The sequence below is a fragment of the Delphinus delphis genome, chromosome 12 (assembly GCF_949987515.2).
Source record: "Delphinus delphis chromosome 12, mDelDel1.2, whole genome shotgun sequence".
Taxonomy (NCBI): Eukaryota; Metazoa; Chordata; class Mammalia; order Artiodactyla; family Delphinidae; genus Delphinus; species Delphinus delphis.
Window position 1 is genome coordinate 44,493,044 of NC_082694.2, and position 25,829 is coordinate 44,518,872.

The 25,829-nt window shown below is 37.5% G+C and overlaps 1 protein-coding gene across 2 annotated transcripts in view; it reads right to left on the reverse strand.

The window, feature by feature from the left end:
* The window catches only part of EML6 (EMAP like 6), a 319,300-nt gene that overhangs the window by 110,802 nt on the left and 182,669 nt on the right, over positions 1 to 25,829 (reverse strand). For both annotated transcript variants that reach the window (XM_060027575.1, XM_060027574.1), the window contains exons 8-15: positions 23,468 to 23,605; positions 21,493 to 21,749; positions 18,918 to 19,130; positions 11,975 to 12,142; positions 10,917 to 11,023; positions 7,520 to 7,638; positions 5,360 to 5,546; positions 3,257 to 3,362 (exon numbers count right to left, since the gene is read on the reverse strand). In XM_060027575.1, the coding sequence (XP_059883558.1) occupies positions 3,257 to 3,362; positions 5,360 to 5,546; positions 7,520 to 7,638; positions 10,917 to 11,023; positions 11,975 to 12,142; positions 18,918 to 19,130; positions 21,493 to 21,749; positions 23,468 to 23,605 (1,295 nt within the window). The remainder of the gene's footprint in view (positions 1 to 3,256; positions 3,363 to 5,359; positions 5,547 to 7,519; positions 7,639 to 10,916; positions 11,024 to 11,974; positions 12,143 to 18,917; positions 19,131 to 21,492; positions 21,750 to 23,467; positions 23,606 to 25,829) is intronic.

The following is a 25,829-nucleotide window of genomic DNA, read 5'->3' on the forward strand; positions in this document are numbered from 1 at the left end:
ACACAGTACATACTTCCTTACTTCCTGAATGGTCCTTAATGTTAGCGCCTTCTCAAACTATCACCTAGCTTCCTTTCTGCCATTTATAAATTAACATCGTATTTCAACTCTGAGACAAAAATATAATTTTCCACAATCAAAAATACCACATTCGGGGCTTCCCTGGTGGCGCAGTGGTTGAGAGTCCGCCTGCCGATGCAGGGGACACGGGTTCATGACCTGGTCCGGGAAGAACCCACGTGCCGTGGAGCGGCTGGGCCCGTGAGCCATGGCCGCTGAGCCTGCGCGTCTGGAGCCTGTGCTCCGCAATGGGAGAGGCCACAGCAGTGAGAGGCCTGCGTACCGCAAAAAACAAAAAACAAAACAAAAAAACCCCACATTTGCTGCATAAATGGGCGCTTCCTTAGTGACTATTATCTGGGGAATAGAGAATGTATTGTTAAAACTGAAATATCCTTTTTATGCAGAAAGTATTTTATATCTGGGCATTTCTTTATTTTCCCAAAATGGGAATTAGAAGCAGTGACAGAATCAGCTTCTCGGCCTCTTCCAGAGTGCCTGGTTTCTCTATCCCGGGCAATGACGTAAGGGGCTGCCTTACGAGGGGAAGATTTCTAAGTGCAGCTAATTTCTCGATCTTCCTTTTATAAAACCACTAAGCCCAGAAGAGACGGAAGCTCTCAGAAATGCAGAGATCAAGTTACTGGGTACCAGCTTATTGCTACTAACTTGCCTCATAATCAATGTTTTTGATCAACATTCCTCTAATCTCTTCTCTAAACGTATTCAGCATGAGTTGGTTCTTCTGATTTTCCTAAATTTAAAAACCAAAAATTTATTCAATTCTCTAGAAAAAATAATCTGATGATTATTGAATTCTATTTCTAGTATTCTAAATTTCCTGCCACTGTTTATACATTAATACACATACACACATTTCAGTTGAAATCAGTGAGTAGATACTTTGAGTTCTACTTTTTTTCTTAACTTGATACATAGAAATGTGTATGAAATACACATGGTCCACATACTTGTCATTTTGAATTATAGCTTTTGTTAAACAGTGCCAAATTGTCTACTAGAATTATTGAGTCAATTTGCAAAGTTGCTGACAATATGAATATGAGAGTCTCCATAACCTAGTGCACATTTAGGTTTTATTATTTTATTTAATGGGTGTCTTACCACTCTTCTAGAACATACTGATTAATATAATTTTTATATTAAGTATACACATGTGTATCCGCTAGCAAGTTAATTTAGGAAAAGAACACAGTTCAGCCATCAGGTAGAACTGTTAAAATAAAAAAAAAAGCAGAAATCCATTCACATCTTTGGAATAGAATCTTATTTGAACTCAAATTATAGTTTCATTTTAGATTTTACTGCTTTATCAAGGATACATGGTACACTTATGAAAGTTGTATGTACATCAAACTCCTGGAAGTTTAGGACTTTGTATTCACCGTTTATCAGGTGCATTATCTGGGCCTTCAACTGGCAGGTGGTAGCCAAGTAATTCTCTCTTCCTTGCTCCTCATGCCTCATGTACCTCACATGCCCACCAGCGTAGAGTATGAACAATTTAGGTTTGATTTTTACTAATTCAATAACCAAAGTATTGAATAACTTCTAATAGTGATATAACAACTCAGATTTGTATAGTAGGTTACAGCATATGAGAATAAGCGTGTGACACACTCACACAAATCTGTACCATGTGATTGGTCAGAGAATAAAGATAACTTTCATCCAAAGATGGTTTACAATGTGAAGTTCTAGTAGCAGTAGTGAAAGGCAAGACAGAGAGCATTAAGCAAAACTTCATTCATTCATTCATTCATTCACGTTTTTGGAGTAGCTTCTGTGTCTCTACAGCATGTGCAGTGGGGAACAGAGAGATGGGCTAGATGAGTAGTTTACTGTCTGAGAAGGGCATAGGAGCTGCTAAGACACATAACTACTGTACCACATAGACTCTAACAGGTACCACAAGAGCAATGACAACAAATGGGCTAAGGGACACAGAAGAAGGGACAGGACATTTCTCCCTGGAAGGATGGAGGAGAAAACTTTGAGCTTGGTCTTAAAGGATGGTTGGACTTGAACAGACACATGGTAACAGCATGAGCAAAGGAACACAGGCAAAAAGGACAGGAATGCATTTAGGTTCTACAGTTAGGTAGACGGAAAGGAGCACGAGTGGGTTAGTGGGTGAAAACACTGCAAAGGAAGGTTGAGGCCAGATCATAGAAGGCCATGAATGTCCAAACATGGGCTCAGCCCTGAGTCAGTCAACCAAGGGGAGTCTATGTGGTAGCAATGTAATTGCACTTCCAGAAGACTCCAGAAATGGGCAGGATGGATTGGACAAAGTGGGGATGGAATCAGAGACCAGCATAACCACCATGCACAGACTAGAGGAAGTTCGGGCCTGAACTAGGAGAGTAGAGAGGGAGGTACATAAGAGAGAGACTGGGGTTGTGAAATGGAATTTAACAACCAATATTATACACATTGCACATATTAAACATTTGAACGAAATTTAGAAAAAGGAAATTACAGAATCAGTTTTCTGTAGAAAGTTTAGAAATTTTTTCTACAGATATAATATCTACATTGGGGTTATTAAAAATTTCTAGGTTAAAAACACCTTTTGCGATAGGCCCTCATTCTTCAATTCTAGCATAAAGAAATGGTTTTATTCTAAAGAAAATTATAAGTTAGTATTTTTTTTAACAGCACAGTGTTAAAATTTTAAATTAAGGAGATGGAAACTTCAGTTCTAATTTTTCAATACGAAATTTTATTTCCAAAACACCAGTGTTGTAAAGTGGACCTTTGCAGAGAATTTGCACCCCTCGCTCTAGTTCTTTACATTTTAAATCACAGGTGCTGTGTTCCCACTTATTTGGAGAGATGAAACTGATGTTCTGAGTCACTGCCAGACATTTGCAACTAAGTCTTTCAATGGTAACAGCTGCTCTGGATTTCACATCTCTCAAGCAAATGCAGAATACAGTGTGAGCTCTGGGTAATGAGTTGGGAGAGAGAAAATGAGGAAGATGAGGAAAGGAGGTGTGATCACATTCACACATCTGATTTCCAGTCTAAGACTGGGTAGCTGACAGATGAAGGGCTTACCTCCTTACAAGCAGGACTAAACTAAATAAAAGGATCTTTTTTTAAAAAAAAACAAACCCAAAGTAAATATGGAAGCATCTGTCAATGACTCCAGTGGCAAACTGGTGCTTACCTGAAAAATCGAGCGCACACACTCCTCTCTGATGTTGTCCTTTCAACAGTGACAAACATTTTAGAGTCTGTGTGTCCCACACATGAATAGCAGCATCTCTCCCAACCTTAAATTACAGGATGAGTGTTATTAACTAATTATAAACTATAATAAGAATGATTTTGTTCCTTAGAGTCAAGTGCTGCTCAGAAATCAAAACCCACACATTTGGAGAGTAGGAAGACCCTGGGAAACCATCTGGTCCAACTCCACTGTTTTCCAGATGAGGAAACTGAGGCACAGGGTCTAAGGGTCTTGTTCTGGCATCAAGGTGGGTGCCAGCAGAATCTAACCTGGTACATGGCTCCCAGTTAAGGGATATTTAAAACTAGCTCAAACGTCCACTGTGCTTTGTTTCTGTCAGTTAGTTCTACCCTTCCCTTCTGCCTTCTCAACTCCACACATGATTCCACTCAGCTGTATGTTTTCATGGCACTATCCTCAGAGCTCTTTTACCCACCTCAATTATTTACCCGCCTCAAGAAGGCCTGACCCTACTTCTCCCCCTGGGAAATGAAAGTTTCATGGCTTAACTCTCTGTCATTAAGGTGGCTTCTCCTCAAGGGGACACAAGCTTCTATCATACCAATTCCCAACAACAGAGAAAACTGTAATACTAAAGTGGTTTTCCTCACTTATAATGCATAGGGGGAAAAAACCCTTTTGGGTATGATGACTCTAAAAGGGAAAATGGGACATAAAGCCATGCACATAACTGAGCAGAGTCTGGCCAACTCCTACACTGGCCTATGGAGGCTAAGTTACCCCTGGAGTGGCTATTGGCATACTGGTCTGCCTCCCAATTACAGTATGGAGTGTGGTAACTCCTCAGGGGTTTATGTAAAGAACCAATCTCTGTTTTTTCTTTCAAAGGAAGACTATTAAACACCCATGAATCAAGCATCTTCTGTTTCTAAGAAAGACAATAAAGGGGGAGGGGGCAGGAAAGAGTGAAAAGGCAAAGTAGTGATCAATTACTTATAAAACTTAATATCAGAATAGATGGTCTAATTTGCCGTTGGAGGAGCAGCAAACCAGTTTTTCAATTAATGGCTCTTCCGTTTTGGAGGACTGTAATCCTTTTACAAATATAAGAGCTACGAACTCTTCTCCCCCCCAGATGGACATTTCTGGGGGTTGACTCCCGTCAGGCCCTCAGTTTCATCCATGGATCTCATGAACATCAGGCTATAAACCCTGTTCAAACACTTTTACCTCCTGTATGTCAAGTCTCAGAAATAGTTTGTTGTCTCATAAGGTCAAAAGACCTTCATAAGGTCAAAAATTTTCTTGGAATTTGCCACTTAGATGTTGAGGATCAGGTGAAGTACTACCTACAGTTAAAAGCCCATGATAAAACTGAACAAAAATGTAACCTATACATTGGTAGAAAAGAGCACAACACTGAAAATACTGTTGACAATAGTATTGCTTTACCAGCAAGACAATAAATCTGAGTTTAACAGATTCTCTGTTTACTGAGTTTACTTCTATCCCCCTCCTTTTCCACACAAAATGATTGACTACAGGGCTCTATTTTGAGCAGCATTTCAATTATAGACTCAATCCGAAGTTTGGCATTCCAAAATGGTTCATATAAAGTTTAGTTTTTTGAAGGTTAAAGTATAATAAACTAGCCACAGTTCATATGACTTTAAGTTTTACAAAAATAACTATACACTGGATGTTACAGTAGTATTAAAAGATGGTTCATTCAATAAACATTTACTGAGTACCTAGGATATACTAAGTTCTGGGTAAACAGTAATGAGGAAAATACATTAAGACTTCATGGAATTTACAATACTCTAGTTTTACCTAATCCTATTCATAGATATCATCATGTGAGAATAAGAATCCCTCAAAGCCTTCCCAAAAGTGCTGGAATGTATTGGTTGACTCTCCCACCATCATGAAATGATCCAGCATTCACTGCACTTTCAGCTTCCTGCCTTCGGTTTATTTCTACCAAGTATTTCTTGAATTTCTCATATGTAAGCTGAATTCAAAATTAAATCCTCTCTCTCTTTGGCTAAACTCCCATCTTACAGGAGAGATATATACCTGCCCAGTGGCCACATAGTCCTTCACTGGATGGATGGTCAGGCTGAGAATGTCATCATCGTGTCCCAGGTACAGCCTCTGCGAGTGTTGTTGCCTATTGTACACAACAGCAACTGCAGCAATGTGATAGACCACTTCTCCAGCTTGTGTGTAGAACAGATTGTTTCTACAATCATAGCCTCTATAGCTGAAGCACAGGTCCAAGAGATGCACAGTCGTTGAACGCACAGTGAATGAACAGAGCAGAAGTTGTGAGAAGATAAAGTTAACATGTTAATATGGACATGGACAAGCAGAACCCAGGTGTCTCCACAGTTGCCTAGGACAGTGATCGTCAGTGGGGGTATGAGGACCTCTGAGGGCATGTGATGACTTTCTAAGAGGCAAATGGACACTGATAATTTTAACAGAATCTATTTCCAGATCCTCAGGTACCATATGTGCTTTCTCTTAAAACTGACCAGTCTGAGAACACACCTGTGATGAGGTACTGGCTTTCCTTTCCCACCTCCCCTTTCCTAATCGCCTTCCTCCCAATTTAGGAAGTCATTCCTCTCATCCATCGGGAATCTTACTATGGTATATTACCCTGGAATGTCAAACCTTCCAGGGACACCAAAACAAGTACAAGTGCGGATGGATGTTGAAAGTGAATAACTCTAACAACTGGGTAAGAAATCCTTTTGCAAGTCAAGTGACTTCCAATTCTTTGCTTTTAACAAATTTGAACAGTGATTTAACTGAATTCTTAGCTGATGGATCACTAAACTACATTTTTGTGTGATATATCAAAATCACGCCACATATTTTTGGTCTATGACAAAGAGGAGTTTAAAGAATTGATCACCATTGCTGTGATAAAACTGCCTCTGTTCTCATCTACTTAAGTAGCTAGATATGAATAAGCTTTCTTAGCGCTTACATTAAAAAGTGAAAAATTGGAATAGATTCAATGCTAAACTGTTACCCTCTAGCAATAAGAAATATATATGCACATATATCTGAACTCATTGAAACAATTCTATCTTATTAAAAGAAATTTTCCAATAAAATTACTTATGTTTAATAACTATCAGAATTTCTACTACATTTATGTTGATTTGGCCAGCTATTTATTACTAATAGTTATAACAATAATTAAATCCAGAAAAAAATTGTTAATGCTTAGAGTAGCACTGTCCAACAGAACTATTATGTGAGTCACATAGGTAATTGAAAAATTTTCTAACTGTCACATTAAAAAAAAAGGAACAGATGAAACTTAAGAACATTTAACCCATTATGTCCAAAATATTATCATGTCCACATGTAATCAATATAAAACATTTTAATGAGGTAAATTTCTTTTTCATGCTAAGCCTTCAAACTCTGGTGTGCATTTTCCACATAGAGCACATTCAGACCAGCCACATTTCAAGTGATCGTTGGCTACAAGTAGATATCGTACCAGACAGCACAGAGTTAGAGACTTATGGTCACGGAGAATTAAATTTAAATTGACCATATAGATACGTTTTTTCCTTGTTGAAGTTATGACAGGGTAATCAATAAAAGACTTACAAGCATAAAAATATTATATTAGGGTAAAATTCTGTAGGAGAAGTAGAATAGAAATATGAGTTCATGTATTTGCGATATTGATGATAATGGGAATCAAATATCTATGCATTTGGGTTCCACTGGAGCCATCTAAATAAATAATGTGAGTATTCATAAAACACAAGATATATTCTTCACAACCATTTAAGCTTAGGTTGAAAAAGCTTAGATGTTAACTTAAAGTGTGGAAAGGTTGTACATGATTTTCAAAATTCAAAATTATTTGGGGTACACGTGAACAAAAGCATTTGAAGGAAATACTGTCCTGGGAAAGCCAGCTGAATAGAGCAGGAGTTACGGGATAAAGGAAGCAGAGATGGAGAGAATAAAATGAAATAATAATGAGTGGTAGTAACACATGCAACACAAAAGTACATGAAGTGTGAAAAATCTAGATACACACACTGAGATGGCCATAGAACACTGAGAAAACTGGACAGAGAGCCGTGGTTAAAATATTAACCACAGGTAAGTGCAAACTGGAGAGAAGAGCCAGCCTGAATTGGGGTAGCACTGAGAAGAAGGACGACAAGGTGATAAGATTGGTGACAGACCACCCACCCATGTATGAACTGGAGTTTCAAGCTGTCCTCAGGAGCCTTTTCTCGTTTGAGGAAGGACACTGCATGGTTTTTCTCTTTACTTTGTTGCTTTAGCTGAGGTAGATCTTCTTTGTAAACCTTCAAGCATAACAGAAACATTTAGTTAGAGACTCTTCAGGTTTCAAATATATTAATGTCTTGACATTCTCTTTAATTGCAGGAACTCAAGTTTTTGAAAACATAAGAAGCTAAAAATGGTCACAAGAGACAAAGAAGGGCATTATATAATGATAAAGGGGTCAACTCGTCAAGAAGATATAACAATGGTAAATATTTATGCACCTGACATCAGAGCATCTAAATATACAAAGCATATATTAACAACTAAAAGAAGAAATAAATATCAATACAATAATAGTTGGGAACTGTAAAACCCCACTCCCAACAACGGATTAATCATCCAGACAGAGAATCAATAATGAAACAGCAGATTTGAACAATACTACAGACCAAATATCTTAACAAATACAGAACATTTCATCTATCAGCAGCAGAACATACATTCTTCTCAAGCACACAAGGAACATTTTCTAGGACAGATCATGTTAGACCACAAAACAAGGCTCAATAAATTTAAGAAGACTGAAATTATATCAAGTATATTTTCTGACCACTATAGTATGAAACTAGAAATAAGTAACAGGAAGAAAGCTGGGAAAGTCACAAATATGCAGAAATCAACACACTCCTCAACAACTAATGGATCAAAGAAGAAATCAAAAAGGAAATTTTTAAAAATCTTGACACAAATGAAAATGGAAATGCAACATACCAGAACTTACAGGATACAGCAAAAGCATTTCTCAGGGGAAATTTTGTAGCTAATAAACATATACATTAAGGAAAAAGAAAGATCTCAGATAAAGAACTTAATATTATACCTCAAGGAACTAGAAAAAAAGTTTGGACTTAGTTTGGACACTAAGTTCAAAGTTAGCAGAAGAAAGGAAGTAACAGAGATTAGCGCAGAAATACATGAAATAGAGAGTAGGAAAACAATAGAAAAGATTAACAAAACTAAGAGTTGGTTCTTTGAAAAGACAAACAAAATTGAGAACATAAGACATGATATTGAATTTTACTTTTTTCTAATGAACAAAACTAACTTGAAATATCTTTTAAGTCATTGGGATTTAAAAGAATTAAAAAAAATTTTGCTATTATGTTTCTAAATCAATTTATATCCAGAAAATATATTACTTTTCTGATAAATAAAGGAAATTATTAAATAAAATTATCAATAAAATATAATTTAAATATTTCGTTATGATTTCTTCTAAGGCAAGAAATCTCTTGATGATTCAGAAATGTGTAAAATGTGGGCCACATGAATCATGGTGATCACTCTTTGGAATTATCCTTCTTTCATGACCTCATGAATCTTTCAGATCAGACTCTGGGATACAGAGCAAAGCTCTTGGTCTAACCTAGGACCTAAAATGTGCTGCTGGCTGAGAGAACATTCTCGATAATTTAAATGTAGATAAAATCATGTAGCTAAAATTTTGTCTATCATGTATTTATACCCTACAATCAAGAGATATAAATTTAACACATTTAAATGAAATACGATTCATAATTTCTCATCTTCATATAGGAAAGTTTTCATTTAATCAAACTACATTACAAAAAAATCATGAAAATATTATAATGAAATTCATATTTAGGATTTGACCAAAAATCGTTTAAAAAAAACGTAAGTCAGAAGATATCTCACTACTGCCTTGTCTATTACAGATGCAGTGAACTAAGCTTTTAAAATCTAATGATAATTATTCATCTGAATTCATGATGCTTTCATCAGCTCATCAACTACTTTAGAGAACTGAATTCTAGTCTTGGCATTTCTACCGCTTATTTGAACAAGTCTCATAACCTCTGTGGGCCTCAAAGTCCCATCTGTAGAACAGAGTCCCTGCTCAGGAACAACTCAGGAATCAAATATAGACAACATGAATTAAATAATCTAGGTGAAAGCTTTAGAAAGTAAGATGTCAGGGAGAATATATAAATCCTAGGCATGAATTTCAATTGAGTCATTCCTTTTCATTCTTTTACTAGCACTATTTTTATTAAATAGAAACATCCCAACTAAAAAAATTGCATTTCTTTTTCCCTAAATTGTGTGTTTATTTTGCTTAAATTCCATTTCCCCTTGATATTAGGGTGTAATATTTGCATGATATTAATAATTTCCTTTCAAATCTTTATCTTTAGCAGTTTTATAGCATAATACAATACACAGTCAAACCGATTTAGTCTTGAAGTTAACCTAAACCATCAGTTGGACTACTTTTGTACTAACCTAATTTTTCAAATATTGAATCAGTGAGCGACAATTATGCGTTGGGGAAAAAAAGTCATCATCTGAAAAGTTGTACATTCAGAGCTTATGTAGAGGCAAAGCCAAGTAGCATGCACAATGTGCACTTTGGAGAGAAGCCCATACCCACTACAGGCAATGTGGATGTGGGCAAAGTACTCAGCCTCTCAGGGGTTACTGTTGGGTTGAATTCGGTGTATGTAAAGCACAGGATGTGGCCCCATAGAGACACTTGATACATGGCAGCTGCCACAGGCCTATGTGGTAAGTCTCCATGGGGCAACACTGACGGTTGCTGTGTCTGAAATCTTATTCACTCCATGTTCACGTATGGAATCTGCTTCACATACCTCTGTTAAATGACTAGGAAGAAAACAGAATCCCTAGGGTTATCACCATTAAGAAGGTGATACCTGTCCAGATTCCAATGAAGGATTACGCCCTTTAATACACACAATTTAGTGCTAAAATTAAGTGTCTATTTTCAAAAAATTTGGTTGTAATTGTCCAACTTTTCTACTAAAGATGATTTCTGACTGGAAGGATAATGTGCATTGTATTTGGGCTTTTACTTTAATTAAATGGATAACGGTCTCCATAAGTTAAGAGAGGAATCAGGACAACAGCTCATTTGCAAACTACCATGCCTCCAGGGATACCTATTCTATAAAGAAAACACATGCTTTAATGATCTGCTAAGAAAATGAAAAATCTTGTAACTTACTTGCACGTTTTTCTGTAAAAAATATTTTAAAGTTTTAGCTGCTAGGAAGGCAGAAAACCCAAACTGTCATGGGTTCCGTTTTGAAAATTAGCTACTACCTCTACTTAACAATTTTTACTGATATGATCCAGTAAATGCCTTATTTCAAATCTGTACTTAAAGATAAGAAGATAAGAAGGCAATTTCCCTAATTCTTTTCTTGATTTTCTTCTGCCTAAGCATTAACCAATTTTAGTGCAATGTCCAAATTCAATGAGATCAAGATTCGGGGTTAAAAGGCATTTGTCATGAGGCTCCCTGTTTACTGACCTGGCGATCATAATTGATTTGAGTTTCTTGCTCAATATCAGAATCCAACTCCGGCACGTCAGATAAATCCGAATCAGATTCTTCACTATAGGAATCGGAGCCACCTTCTGCAGAAACACCCCGTGAGACACAAGCAGAAATTCTGAGACTTTAAATGGCTAAAACTTTTATTTTAAAATTTTTTTCTCTCCTATTGAGGTCAATAAAAATAACTACACCATAGTTTTCATTTGTTGTAGATTCTTAAAACATCTTTTTTTTTCCATCTTTTCGTTAAGTTCACCATACCTCTAACCCCCTTTTCAGGAGTATTACCAGACTAGGATAACTCCCCCCACTATTTCCACACTTCTATTAGATAACAGATCTTTGTGTTTTAAATCTTGCTTTGAAAGGGGAAAAAAGGGGGCGGGCAGGGGGCTAGGTTTTCCCAAGGAGAAGGCTGGGACAGAAAGAAATCCAACCACTCAGTTCAGTAAAGATCCTCATTAGCCTGTTAACATGCCCACCCATGCTGGTAATTGCCATGGTCAAAATGGCTGCAGAACCCCTCCCAATAAGAACATCTCCTCACATATTACATGATCATTCCTGCCAACATCACAGTAAATTAAAGGACTATACACATCCATTGAACTGGAACACAGTGGCCCTGATTGTGGACCGTTCTCTGAATGCCGTTCAGGAGGCAACTTCTATTCCAAATGTTACCTTGTCACCTGACCCAGCAGACCCGCCACCTGTTAGAATAGTCTAAGGAGGCCGAGATGTATCTGTTCGTGTTATTCTCAAAAGTTAATTCTTCATGTAAACCTTAGACCTTCAACTTGCATTTGGTATAAGCAAAATCCTTTGAAGGAAATTATCCAACTGACCCATACTCAAGTGGCCCATATCTCAAAAGCTTTTTCTGTTCTTTTTTTTTAATGTTAAATTTACTGTAGGAACGAATTTTTCAAAACAGCTTTAACTCTTTACCTTCAGAAGAGATGTTAGACCATTCTTTGATATTTTTATTGAAAAATAAATAGATGTTGAAAAATTATTACTGGTTTTACCCTGGGGTGCTGTTTCCAGCAGGCCATTGCTGACACCTTCTGGAATAAATCTCCACTGGAAAACCGAGTGGTCAGCCCCTCCTGTGCTTAATACCCACTGAAAGTCATGAGACCAGCGGACGTTTGTGACATGTGCAGAATGACCCACATACTTTCTAAATTTGGCTCCTGAAAAGATATTTTTGAGGAGAAGATTAGTTGTGCAAAAAATAGAATCCGTTGGTTAAAAAATTACATTCTATTCATGTTGAAAAGTAAAAGATTTAAGTATATTAGAAAATATAATTTCAATCTTATATATAATAACAAACAATCAAAGGCTCCAAAAGCTATCTCAATCATTCCAGTATGGATTAAGCTAAAACTGGGTCTTAAAATTTAAGCCCTGTGTCTAAAGACACATCTGAACCTGTTCCAAATAACACCCACTGCTTCACTGATTCTGAAAATAAATGCTAAAGAATGAATATCTTACACATTCTTATTTAAATACAAGATGCAACAGGCAATCCTTTAACTGGGAAATGGAAAATACTTCTGCGGCGGGGCGGGGGGAGTATAATTGTTGTTTGGGGTCATGTAGATGTAGAGTTGGGAGAATGAATTTTTTTTCTCTTAAATTGATCGCTTTACTCAGTAAACACCATCCCCAGGTAGTGAATGCAACAGAAAAGCTATGTGAACTTCTATTTGTGGTTGAATAACTGCAGCAAAGTCTCCAGTGTATGGTGAGTAGATAGAAGCATAAAGGCCCTCATGGAAATAAGCAAGATCCATCTTCTCATGTGGAGACCTAGGACCCCAAAGACTGTGAGAGATTTCTGGGGCCAACAAGCACACCATCCCTCCTTCAGAAATACTTCTACCTATTACAGCCCCTCTAAGTGAAATCTCTTTAATGGGGGAAAAGGCCATCTCTTCAAGTATCACATGTTTAAAATTTAAATACCCACTGGAGAGGTAATGATTTAAATTTATATGTACGCGAAAATGACTGCCACATGTCCCTTCCCTGAGAGCGTGTTCTGACCAGGTGAGGTTTTATTATAAAAAGACAGGGGGAATGCTGCCACAGAAGGGGAAAGGAAGGACTTGAGTCTCAAAAGCAACCATGCCCATTTCAAAGAGTTTCCTAAATCAGTTTTGGTAATTTAATAAAGTCAAACAGATTGCAACTCCGGTCAACTGTAAATGCTGGCTGATGATAATTCAATAATTATGAAGTAAATATATATTCTTCCCATATCTCTATAGATCTTGTTGGGCTATTCTTTGCTGCCCTGACCTTTAGACCCTCCTCAGAGATGATTTAACCCATCTCTTTGGAATTGTTTAAAAAATGTCCACAATTTTTTAAAAAAGTTAAACTCATAAAAGCACATGGTAGATTTGCAGTTATCAGGGACCTAGGGGGAAATGGGGAGATGCTGGTCAAAGATACACTTTCAGTTATAAGATGAATAAGTTCTGGGGATCTAATGTACCCTATGGTGACTGTAGTTAATAATACCGTATATTTGAAAGTTGCCAAGAGAGTAGATCTTAAATGTTCTCACTATACACACACACACACACACACACACACACACACAGGATAACTAACTAAGGTGATGGATATGTTAACTAACTTTAAAGTAGTAATCATTTCACAACATATACACATATATGAAATCACCATGTTGTATACTTTAAACTTACACAGTATTATTTGTCAATTTTATCTCAGTAAAGCTGGAAAAAATATGTCTACAAATTATTTGATACAAATCAAAACACAGTATGCCAAAAATGAAGGTATGTGACATCCAAGAGGAGGTTATAAAAGGCAGTGCAGATGCTCCTTGCTCTTTCTTGGATCTCTAGGTACCAAGTGATAAGGACACTCAAGCAGCCTATGGAGAGGCTCACATGGCAAGGAACTGAGGCCTCCAGCCAAGAGCCAGGTGAGTGAGCATCTTGGAAGTGGATCCTTGGCCTCAGTCTAGCCTTCAGATGACTGCAGCTTCATGAGAGACCTGGAGCTAGAATCAGCCAGCTAAGCTGCTCCTGAATTCCTGACCCTCCAAAACTGTGAGAAAATAAATTATTATTGATTTAAGCTGCTAAATTTGGGAGGGAGGGGAATTTGTTTTACAGCAATAGCTAGCTCATACACCATTGGGAGGCTGGAAGTAGAACCTGCAAAAGCATTAGTGTCATCAATATTTAGGCCTTATCTCTCTGATAATTCTTCCTCTCTCTCCCTCCTTGCTCTACTCTAGGCTCACTGGCCTTTTTGCACGCCAGGCCCTCTTCTGCCTCTAGGCTTTTGCACTTGTGTTCCCTTAGTCTGGAATGCTCTTTCCCTGCATCTCTGAATGGCTGCTTCTCTTATCTCCTTCAGGTTTCTAGTCAAATGAAACTATCAGTGAGCCCTGCTTTGACCATCCTACTTAAAACAGCAATACTACACTGCCCGACCTGAGTGCTCTTTACTCCCATTGTTTGCTTTATTTTTCATCACAGCACTTCTCACCATCAGATGTGTTTATATTGTCTTGTTTATTGACTAGGTCCCCTCAGTAGAACAAGAGCTCCAGGGACTTGTGCTTGTTTTATTCACTGACATATCTCCAGCCTCTAGAATAGCACTTACATATTTACTGAAAAAATGAAGGCCACATCCATCTCTTCCAAGGTTTTCCTTAGGACACTGAGTGACTCTACAAGGCCCCCCTTTATTCTCTGGACCCTAAGGAAGGCTCAGCCCTCATCTCCTCTCTATTGATTCTTTCTCCTTGACTTTAAATACTGTTGATATTCCCTCAGCTGCCAAACATTCATCTCCAACCCTGAAGTCTCCCAAGAGTGCTGACAGCTTGTGTGCTATGCCCACTTGGATGTCTAATAGGTGCCTCAAACTTATCACAGAAAAACTAGGAGTTTCCCCTTCCCCTCCTACTCTGTTACCACTATAAAAACACACACACACACACACACACACACAAACAACCTTTTCCTTTCTCATTTTCCCATCTCTATAGATGGTGCTACCATCCACCCCGTTGCTCAAATCTAAAACTTAGGAGTTTTCCTCAATTCCTCTCTTTCCCTCTACTCCCACACCCAATCCATCAGCAAGACCTTCAGCTCTACCTTGACACTGTTTCCTAATCTCAACCACCTCTCTTCAGGTCTGTTCCTGACAACTTTGTCCAAGTCACATCATCTTTTACCTGGGCTCTTGCAATAATCTCTCTACTTGAAGCCTCCCCTTCCCTATTCCATCCCACACAATATCAAAGTGGTATTTTAAAAACTTAAATTGCTCATGTCAGTCTTCCATTTAAAACCCTCAACAGTTTTCCACTGCACTTAGAATAAGACCCACATTTCTAGCAGTTGCTTCAAGGCCCTTCATGCCTGGCCCCTAATGCCGTTCCAGCCTTGGAGTGCACAGCTCTCCCCTCGTTCATCATGGTCTAGACACACTGACCTTTCTGTTCCTCCATCAAGCTCATCCAAGCTCTACTGAAGGCCAGCACTTTCCCCTCCAAGGTCTAGGGCTTCTGCAACTCACGTCTTACAGTATCTAGGACACTTGTCATAGGAGGTAGCTGTTCAAGGACTGTGTGTGTGTGTGTGTGTGTGTGTGTGTGTGTGTGTGTGTGTGTGTGTGTGTGTGTGTGTGAAGGATTAATGGAATGGCAGCACACAAGTGAAACATGGAGATCCTCGGCCTTGAGCCTCCCCTAGGAGCGTGGGTAGATGCCAAGGGTGTTAAGATATGGCAAATGCCAATGAGCAAGGCTTTGGATTTTACCTCATGTCAGTGTCTGGAGGGTGATGGTCAAACAGGATGTACTCTAAATGACATCAGGGAAAATTATCAGTATTGATCCTAATTATTTTAAGATTTGAAAACTGTCAAAAGGAAATGAGGAAAACAAATTGGTTCAGCTATGTAAAAATAATATGAATTGTAGTCATTTTCATTAACTGCAGAACACTTACGTCTAATTATTATGCAAAAGAATACTATGCACACATAATCATAAATGTGTCAATTAACTTGTGAGTTTTATTTAATCACAATGGAAAACTATAATGTTTACCCAGTCTCCACACTTTCTCATAGTCATCAGCCCCTGCTAATATTTGGGTGTTTACAGGTTCAAAAGTTGGGGGAATACTTGTCACTGGTACCTTGGTTTTAGGGAGACAAGTTCCACCGTTACCATTCTCATCAGCAACACTCTGTTATAAACTTCTCCACCAGTAGCTTTAGCACAAAAAGGCTCCAAGAGCCTAAATGACTCTGAGGCAAATTGCAAGATGTATAAACAATGTGTCATGAAAAGTAGAACAAGTCAGTTTGCTATGAGGACATGGATACTTATGCAGATTGTTGAGGTGGGTTTTATTGCTCTCACCATACTGTCGCTCTGGCTGTCAGTGTCTCCTTGTTCACTCAGATGTCTCCTGGCTGCCTTCCTCCTCAGGGTTGTTTTACATATAAGGGTATCTCATTTTGACAAACAGCACTACTCACTGTACCTCCCTACCTGCCTCCCCCATCCTAATAAGCTAATCCAAGATCTCCATCTCCATTGCTATTTTCTAGACCCAAGTCTATCCTACAAGGCTCAATGACTCATAGGAAATACCAACTCTCACTGAATTCCCAAGTCCTGATACTTGATACCAATAGTATTGCTTCTGACCCTCATGATATTTCTTCTGACTCCTGAATTTCCAGATACCTTCTGGTTGCCTAACTTAACTTCTTCAAGTACATTACTCCATTTAACAAGACATGCCCTATTACTCAAAAGACCCATTATGGAGAAAGAGAACAGTTTGAATTAGGCATGTTGAGGTAATGCTGTGCCTCAAGCATTTTAATCTGATGGTCATTTTGTCAAGTGGAAGTGATGGTGGTTTTGCTATGCATTTTATGTTCAATTTTTTACCATGATTGTCACTGCTTCAAAACTGCCAGTTAGCTGAAAATGACTTTCTGATGACATTTTCAATCCCTTTCCTTGCTTATTCTAAAAATTGTTCAAGTGAAAGGTTTTTCAGGCAACAGCATATCCCTACTGCTGATCAGATTTTCAGGGTGCAGGCAGGGAGTCTCAGAAAAGCCTGTGTATGGGCTTTGCCTAAACTTTTGAAGGAAGAAGAGGACAGGGTCATTACATGATTAATTCAGTCACATTCTACAAAGCCTGACAGTGCCAGAAAAATTGAAGTGACAAGATTTTAACAACAATAAGACAAAATAATAAAATGCAAGGGCAGAAACGGTTGTTTTGAATCAAACTCTCTCAAAAATTTCACCAGTTATCAGTCTCCCAAAAGCAAAAATAAACAAATGGGACCTTATCAAACTTACAAGCTTTTGCACAGCAAAGGAAACCATAAACAAAATGAAAAGAACCTACAGAGTAGGAGAAAATATTTACAAATAATGCAACCAACAGGGCTTAACTTCCAAAATATACAAACAGCTTATACAACTCAACAATAACAAAACAACCCAATCAAAAAATGGGCGGAAGATCTAAATAGACATTTTTCCAAAGAAGACATACAGATGGCCACCAGGCACATGAAAAGATGCTCAACATTTCTAATTATTACAGCAATGCGAATCAAAATTACAATGAGGTACCACCTCGCACGGATCAGAATGGCCATCATTAAAAAATCTACAAATAACAAATGCTGGAGATGGTGTGGAAAAAAGGAAACCCTGCTGCATTGTTGGTGCAGCTACTATGGAAAACAGTATGGAGATTCCTCAAAAAACTAAAAATAGAGTTACCGTATGATCCTGCAATCCCACTCCTGGGCATATATCCAGACAAAACTACAATTCAAAAAGATACATGCACCCCAATGTTCACAGCAGCATTATTCATGATAGACAAGACAGGGTAGCAACCTAAATGTCCATTGACAGATGAATGGATAAAGAAGATGTGGTACATATACACAATGGAATATTACTCAGCCATAAAAAAGAATGAAATAATGCCATCTGCAGCAACATGGATGCAACTAGAGATTATTATACTAAGTGAAGCAAGTCAGAAAGAGACAAATACCATATGATATCACTTATATGTGGAATCTAAAATATGACACAAATGAACTTATCTACCAAACAGAAACAGACTCACACACAGAGAACAGATCTATGGTTACCAAGGGGGAGGGGGTTGGGGGAGGAATGGATTGGGAGTTTGGGATTAGCAGATGCAAGCTATTAATATACAGAACGGATAAACAACAAGGTCCTAATATACAGCACAGGGAACTATAATTGATATCCTGTAATAAACCATAATGGAAAAGAATTTTAAAAAGAGTGTATATATTTGTATAACTAATTCACTTTCTGTACAGCAGAAATTAACACAACATTGTATATCAATTATACTTCAATAAAAAAATTTCACCAGTTACGTAAGTCTGGTGTGCAAAATTAGTGCTATCAGAAGGGGTCCACAAACTGTATTATCACCACAACAATCACTTTCAGATTTTATTTTAAATGTCTATAAGGATTTGCTTTGCTTCCTATGTATAAGCACAATTAGGTGTAACACATAAAAGAATTTTAATTACAATATTTTAATGTAACATGTAATTTAAATTATTATATTTACATATATATAAATAAAATAGAATACAACTTGTTTAAAACATGAAGTTTATGAATCACGAAATGTTGAGTAACATCTCTCTTAACAAATGCTGACTTAAATTTGCAAAACCACATTTCAGAATGTCAAAAGCAGAAGATAGCAAACTTTCTATTGAAAAATGTTAGAGTAAATATAAAGATAAAATGAATAGTCTGCAGTAACAGACATCAAGAAAATAAGCCTTAATTATACTGTATGTATATTCTAGATCAAATCTTCATTCAAAGAAACATTTCTTTTGGCCTTACCTTTCTTGAGACAAGGAAACTTAAACAATTTAACCAGTCCAAAATCATCTCCAGACACCAGTACTGAGTTGTTGTAATTTGCATCCACTGAGTTGATGTCAGTGACATCAGTGTATTTTGGCCAAATCCCACTCACTTCTGGGCCGTTCACACATGTCCAGGAGGCCCAGGGAATCCCTTTGATTTCTTCTTTACTTGTTAAAGGCTTCCCAGCTGAAAATAATCAATAAATTTTAATATAATGTTACATTTAAATAAAATCATATCCTAATTTACTTTATTCATTTTTCTCATAGAGGTCTAAAACCTTTGTTTTAAAATGTTTAGAAACCAAGGAAACTATAAATTCTAATCTCTTTCCCCAAATGGTGATTTTTTTTTTCTAGCAGGGTTTAAAGGAAGCACATGCTCAAAACTCTGATAGGAGAAAGAAAATGATCATGGTACTAAATCTAATGTCTTAAACTACTGATATTTACTTGACCTTAATTATTTAGATACAGATGATATTATGCTTTGTGTTATTGATGAAATGACTATTATTAAATTATATATTATTATATTTAGTTACTAACATTTTGCCAGGTTTTTAAAGAGTTTATTCTGAACTCCTACTTTTCATAATTCAAGGAACCACAGAAGTGATTTTTTAGAAGTCAGCCTCAATTAATTAGTGGAAAAACTGAATGGATTTTCTATTTAAATTTTAAAGTGCTAGACAATGAAAATCCACCAAATCTTGATGAAATAAATGTAATTAGCTGGGGAAAATAGTCCTGACAATTGTTCTAGGTATGGTCTTACGTGTGGGGCACAATACCCAGTTTTCACTAGCAGCTGGTAAGGGACGTCCCCAGGGAGCACAAAAAGGAGGAAGCCCATGGATAAGGAAAAGCTTGGAAAAATGCTTAGTCATGCACAATTTAAAAATTCAAAATCAAGACAATTAAGTGTATTACCTCATACTTTCCCCCTCAAAAATAACAAATATTTTCAAATAAAGAACCTATGAGAATAGATGCTCTTGTACATTACTGGTGCACTGTCAAATTGGCAATTCTAGACTCTAACACAGCATTATATAAAAATCCATTATGAAGACCACAGAATCGGAGAGTTTATAGTCTGAACATAGTCTTGGATCCAGTGTTCCTGCTTTAAAGAATATAGTCCAAGGAAGTAATTCACAAGAGAAAAATCCCACCTCTACAACGATATTTGGATCTGCACTGTGTGTACCAGCAAAGATAACACTGGTATCTTTGATATCACTGAGTAGGGTGTTACTTTGTTTCTGCAAACGACAAAAATGTGTTCCATATTTTTTCACATATGAAAATATATACGAAATACTGTCAAGCAGAGAAAGTAGACACAAAGAAATATGTACCTAGTAAAGGTATACTGATGAATTGATAGGGCAGAGACTATTAAAAATGTTGAAGATATGTCACACCTTGTTTTATGGTAAAATTGATTTTTCAATACAAAATTAAAATATAATTCTTTGCGGTCAAGATTCATGTTAAATATCAAATTTTTCCTTTTACATTATAAAAAATCATTAATCAAAGATTGTAATACAGAAATCTATCTTTTTTTTTTTTTTTTGCGGTACGCGGGCCTCTCACTGTTGTGGCCTCTCCCTTGCGGAGCACAGGCTCTGGACGCGCAGGCCCAGCGGCCATGGCTCACGGGCCCAGCCGCTCCGCGGCATGTGGGATCTTCCCGGACCAGGGCACGAACCCGTGTCCCCTGCATCGGCAGGCGGACTCCCAACCACTGCGCCACCAGGGAAACCCAGAAATCTATCTTTTATTTATGACATTTTAACATCACAGATTAAATGTTACTAAATGAGTATTATATAAATAAGATGAATAAGATAAATCTCATACAGAAGTTATAGTGAGGGTTACAAATAAAATTTGTGGGTTTTTTAATCCCAATGAGCATATTTCACCAAATAATCGTATAAGGGCTTCCAATTATGAAGGACACAAAAGAGACGAAAGCAATCATAGTAGTTGACTGTGATCCTCAAATCTTCAGTATTTTTTTTAGTATTTTCCTAGTATTTTTTCCTTTTGCTTATCTTTAGGCATTCTTTATATATTATAGGTGTACAGCTGACCCTCGAACAACTTGAGGGCTAGGGCCACCAACTCTCCATGCTGTCGAAAATCCATGTATAACTTAGAGTTGACCCTCTGCATCCATGGTTCCACAACCACAGATTCAACCAACCTCCTACCATGTAGTACTGTAGTATTTACAACTAAAAAAATCTGCACAGAAGTAGACTGGTACAGTTCAAACTTGTATTGTTCATGTATATCCTTTGTCCATTATAACAATTCCAAGTATTTATGCCCATCATGGTCTCTTTTGCTGTGCAATAATTTTTTTTTTTAATGTGTTCCAATTTATGAATCTGTTCTTTGAGAGTTTGTGGTTTGAGGGTCTTGTTTCAGAAAACATTCCTTGCCCTGAGGTCCTAAGAATATCCTCATAAATTTTCTGCCATGGTTCAGAGTTGCGCTTTGTACAAACATTCATTGCCCTTGTGACTTACATGGCATTTTGTAGAACAGCCGTTCTCCGGCACCGTCATTAGTTTGCAAGTATTTACTATCCAAAGACCAGTCGATGTGTGTGATGAAACTGAGAGACCTGTTGCATTCTCCTATTTTCTTATACCGCTGGGAGACAGCGTAGATATCTACTGGGCCATCATTGGATCCCACTGCCAGATAAGAACCATCTGGAGAAAATTTCATTTCGTGAATGACTTCTTTTCGATCTTTGATATGAACCACTTCTGTCATATCTCTATAAGAATAGAAAAGCAAAGCGATAAGCAGCAAATCTAGAGATAGGAACCCCAAGTCATGTTTTAAAATCTGTGTGCCACAGAAAAAAATTACTTTGAAAGGGAGAGAAAAACTACAGGAATTACAGAATTAACTTTTATGGAAAGATATAAAACATTATTTAGTTCATGGCCAATGTAGGAGAAATTAAACATTTTAAATAATATTTTGGGCTCCTAAAGTAAAAAACAAAACAATTTTAATGAAATGCATTTTTGCTTTCATGTTCAATTATATGTATTCTTTTTCTCTAAAACTTTTTATTAAACTTTGGGGTTTGTAAAATTGTTTTAAAAATATGTCACAGAGAAAGGTAAAACATATCAAGGTTAACATAAAAATAAACTATCTTTCTAATACTTTAAGAACAAGAAACCAGTGACTGTTAAGCTTGATGCTTATTGTAGAAAGAGCAAGTCCAAAAAGCAGAAGAGGAAAACTACTTTTTTAATGTTGAATTTTTATGTAATTATTTAACTTTCACTATGAAAGGTCAATAATGCCTACATTGAATCACTGGAATATTCCATATCCTTTCTGATAAGTTTCTGGTAAGAATTTCTACTCTTATTTGAAAGCTCACTGAGGCTTTTCCCCCATAGCTATAAGACAAGATTATGACTAGCAGGTCCCCTGAACTAGTAATGATGCCTTCATCAACTCTAAAATGAACTGAATGCATAAATAATGCCAAATATTTGCTTCCACATAATAATTTCTCATACCTGCTGCATCATTTACTAATAGCATTATAGTTTACTATAATGCCATAAAATAGGTGTGGGAGGATTGTTTTTTAGCTTGGGAAATCCATCAAAAAGAAAATTTGGTAATTAGCTGTCTTTTCACACATCGCTAAGCAAAGAAAGAAAATGCTGCCCACCCATTTGGTAATAAGTTGTGTGGCTGGTGATGAGAATGTAGTGTAATAAACCATGCCAAGAGCTACACAGAACTTGCTGTGTGTGAGAGATGCAGTATCTAATCTACAGCTACATTTACTTTCTGTAATCACAAAATGTGTAATCCAAAAGAATAACCAATGTTTTCAAATAATTACAAGGGTGGGTCATCATTTTTTTCCAGTAGAAATAATATAGGAGGTTGATAAATACGAAATGTTCCATTTTATTGGTGATTATAGGTAGAAAAATCTTGACTTAAGTTTACCTCTAAAAATTTAGTGCTGTTGGGAGGCTGCTTTCGTCTTTCTTCCTCTTTTCTTGGCTTATTACAAGCCCATAATCTCTTATCTAAAACCCCTGGGACCAGACAAGCTTGGGAGTTTATCATTCATTGGATTTTAGAAAGGTTTGCATACAATCTATTACATAACATCCCCAGTAGGAGTTAAGACAGCAACCCCTTTTGAACACATTAATATTTTTGCAGCAAATCAGATGATACATGACTATCCCTACTAAGAGATTAACAGACTGTAAACAATCGCACATCCAGTTCACTGGGTCAGGCAGTGCTGCCAAACAAGTTACCAAAGAACTTCGGACGCTCAGAGTGTTTGGACTTTGTAACTATAGACAGGCGGTTGTGAATCTACAGTGCGCCTATTCAAAACAGTAAATGCATTTTTCCTAAGGTCCTGGCATACATTCTGACCAGGAGAATTAATTTTAACAAAAGAATATCTCTAATGTCATTTTCAGTATCAGTACATGCCTGACTCGGAGAACAATGAAAGATCCGTCCTTCATGCCCAGGGCCAACTGAGATCCATCGGGGCTGAAAGCAACGCTTCGAACCGCTTCCTCCATGTTACAGCGGGCGATCAAGGCATGGTCTGCCAGGCTCCACAGCCTAAGCACAGTTCAAAGTCAAAGACGAAACAAAACAACTTCTCATAGTCATCAGCCAGCCCAAGGCCGAAGGCCTGTTCACCACTGCGATAATAACAAGAAAGACTGCAGTAACCTCACACCAGTGTCCTTCCTCTTGGCATGTCTGGGAATCTGGGAAAGTGTTTAGTCTATCTTTATGTGATTCTCACCATTTGAAATACCCAGCAAGAAATATAAAATGAGATAACATTTCCAAAGATTTTGAGATGCATAAAATAAGGTAATTTTAAACACTACTTCACACAAAATTATACTTTGGAGATTAAAAATTGTTCTGGATTTATACCAATGGCTGTTAATAACACTTACAGGATAAGAAGTACTACTAGATGCTGTTATTGCTTTTTTTTTAAAAAAAAAATACGAGTTCCATTCTAGTAACTGTGTTATGTAAGCACATACAGATTGAAATACACATTACATTTGCTGGCCTCCTGAGCAAGAAGTATTTTAGATGGAGAAGAACGAATGATACCCCTGCCCAGGATGGTTCCAAAGTTGGCTGTACACAGTCATATGCTGTCACTCCTCACGAGCAACCTGGGCGCCCCACTGCTGATGGGTCCCCTCTTGGTTGGGGCCGGGGCGGCGGGGGATACTTCGCCGTGCCCCTGGTTGATGAGCACAGCTACTGCTGGAGAAACAGAGGTCAAGTGCAAGTGCCACTCACAGAATTTTCAGCAGCTCCTTGGAACACCTAATCCAGGCACCTCAAACTGAGAGAACACGAACTAAACATCTGAAGACCCAAATAAGGGTTTCCATGTGAGACGCAATTGCGGCATCTGACCTCTCTCTGTTACTACTCTGAAGACAGTCTTCTCTTAACGTGCAAACAACAGTATCTGCGAGGGGGTCTGAGAATCTAAGTCCTGTCATAAAGAACCACGAATAAGTCAAATGCGGTGCAATTTCTCTAAATGCATTCCGCCCTCAGGAGGGATGGTGGCATGCGCCTTGCAATGCAGGGCTGCGCTGTGAATAGTTTATCCCTTAGGCAGCCTGCACTGTTCAGCCTAAAGCTTATGGTATGCTTTCAATACCTTGTCCATTATTCATAATCTCACGCTGCTTTTAGCCTTGTACTATTTTAAGCAATGTAAGCTTTGCTTGACTAGCATGAAGAAACCATCACTCCTCAGCAAACTGCACTAATCTTATAAAGCCGCTAAGCTAATCTTTATCAAGAAATTATGACTTATACCCTTCCTACATTTCAATACTCAGTGTAAAAATGCCATTTAAAACTTTAGCCAAATTAATGGTTAAGGAAAGTAATACAAATTCTGGCAGTAAGGGCTCTTTGCAATTCTAAGACTCAACACAGTTGTTAAAATATAAAAGCCAAAAACTTCCTTGAAGTCCCTTCTATCTGGATGGGTATGAATCGAGTTTCTTGGGTGTCTGAATAACTTGGCATTGGTTTGGCTCAGAGTAATGGAAGGAAAAGGAAGAGAGGAGGAGGAAGTGAGTGTAGAGAAGTAAAAGCCAAATAAACATTTATGTCACATGAAGAGAAAACTGTAATCGTTTTCACTGATTTTTAGATTGATGAGGCTTTAGTGCTCAGCAGAAACTCAAAAATGGTTTTATCTTTGGATTTATGCTTTTCTAATGAGTATACCCATTGCAACTGGATTCAATTCACAAACATACAGAATAAGGGCGGGGGGGGGGGAGCAGTGACCTTTAGTCTAGTATACAGTGCTCCACTTTAGCTATTCAAACCCAGAAGCAGTAATCCATCAACTGAATATCAATCAGTCTCTTCCTCTCACTGTCACGGACTCTCTTTCTGGCCTGCTTATTGCTGAGCACACTTAAAGCTCAGTAGTACGGAAATACTGGAATCAGTGGAATAGTCTTCATCTCACACTTTCAAATCAGTCTTTCAACAGTCTCAAGAACAGTGGAAGCATAATCACTTTGCTCATGTTACTACTGTCGTGTTCTCAAATAACAGGTGATCCATAGTGAGAACACTTGAGGCCCTAAAAAAATGGGCATATTTTCTTAGGAACCCGCACTTTCCTTTGATCTGAAGACATTGTAAATTCTCACAGGGAATTTTGAGCAAAGAAAGAATTAATGACTCACGTGATGAAGACGACTTTGAAAATCAGAATTTCAGTTCTCTTGGTGATGTTTAGTCTGTGACTAAACTGATGAGTGACTCAGCTGTG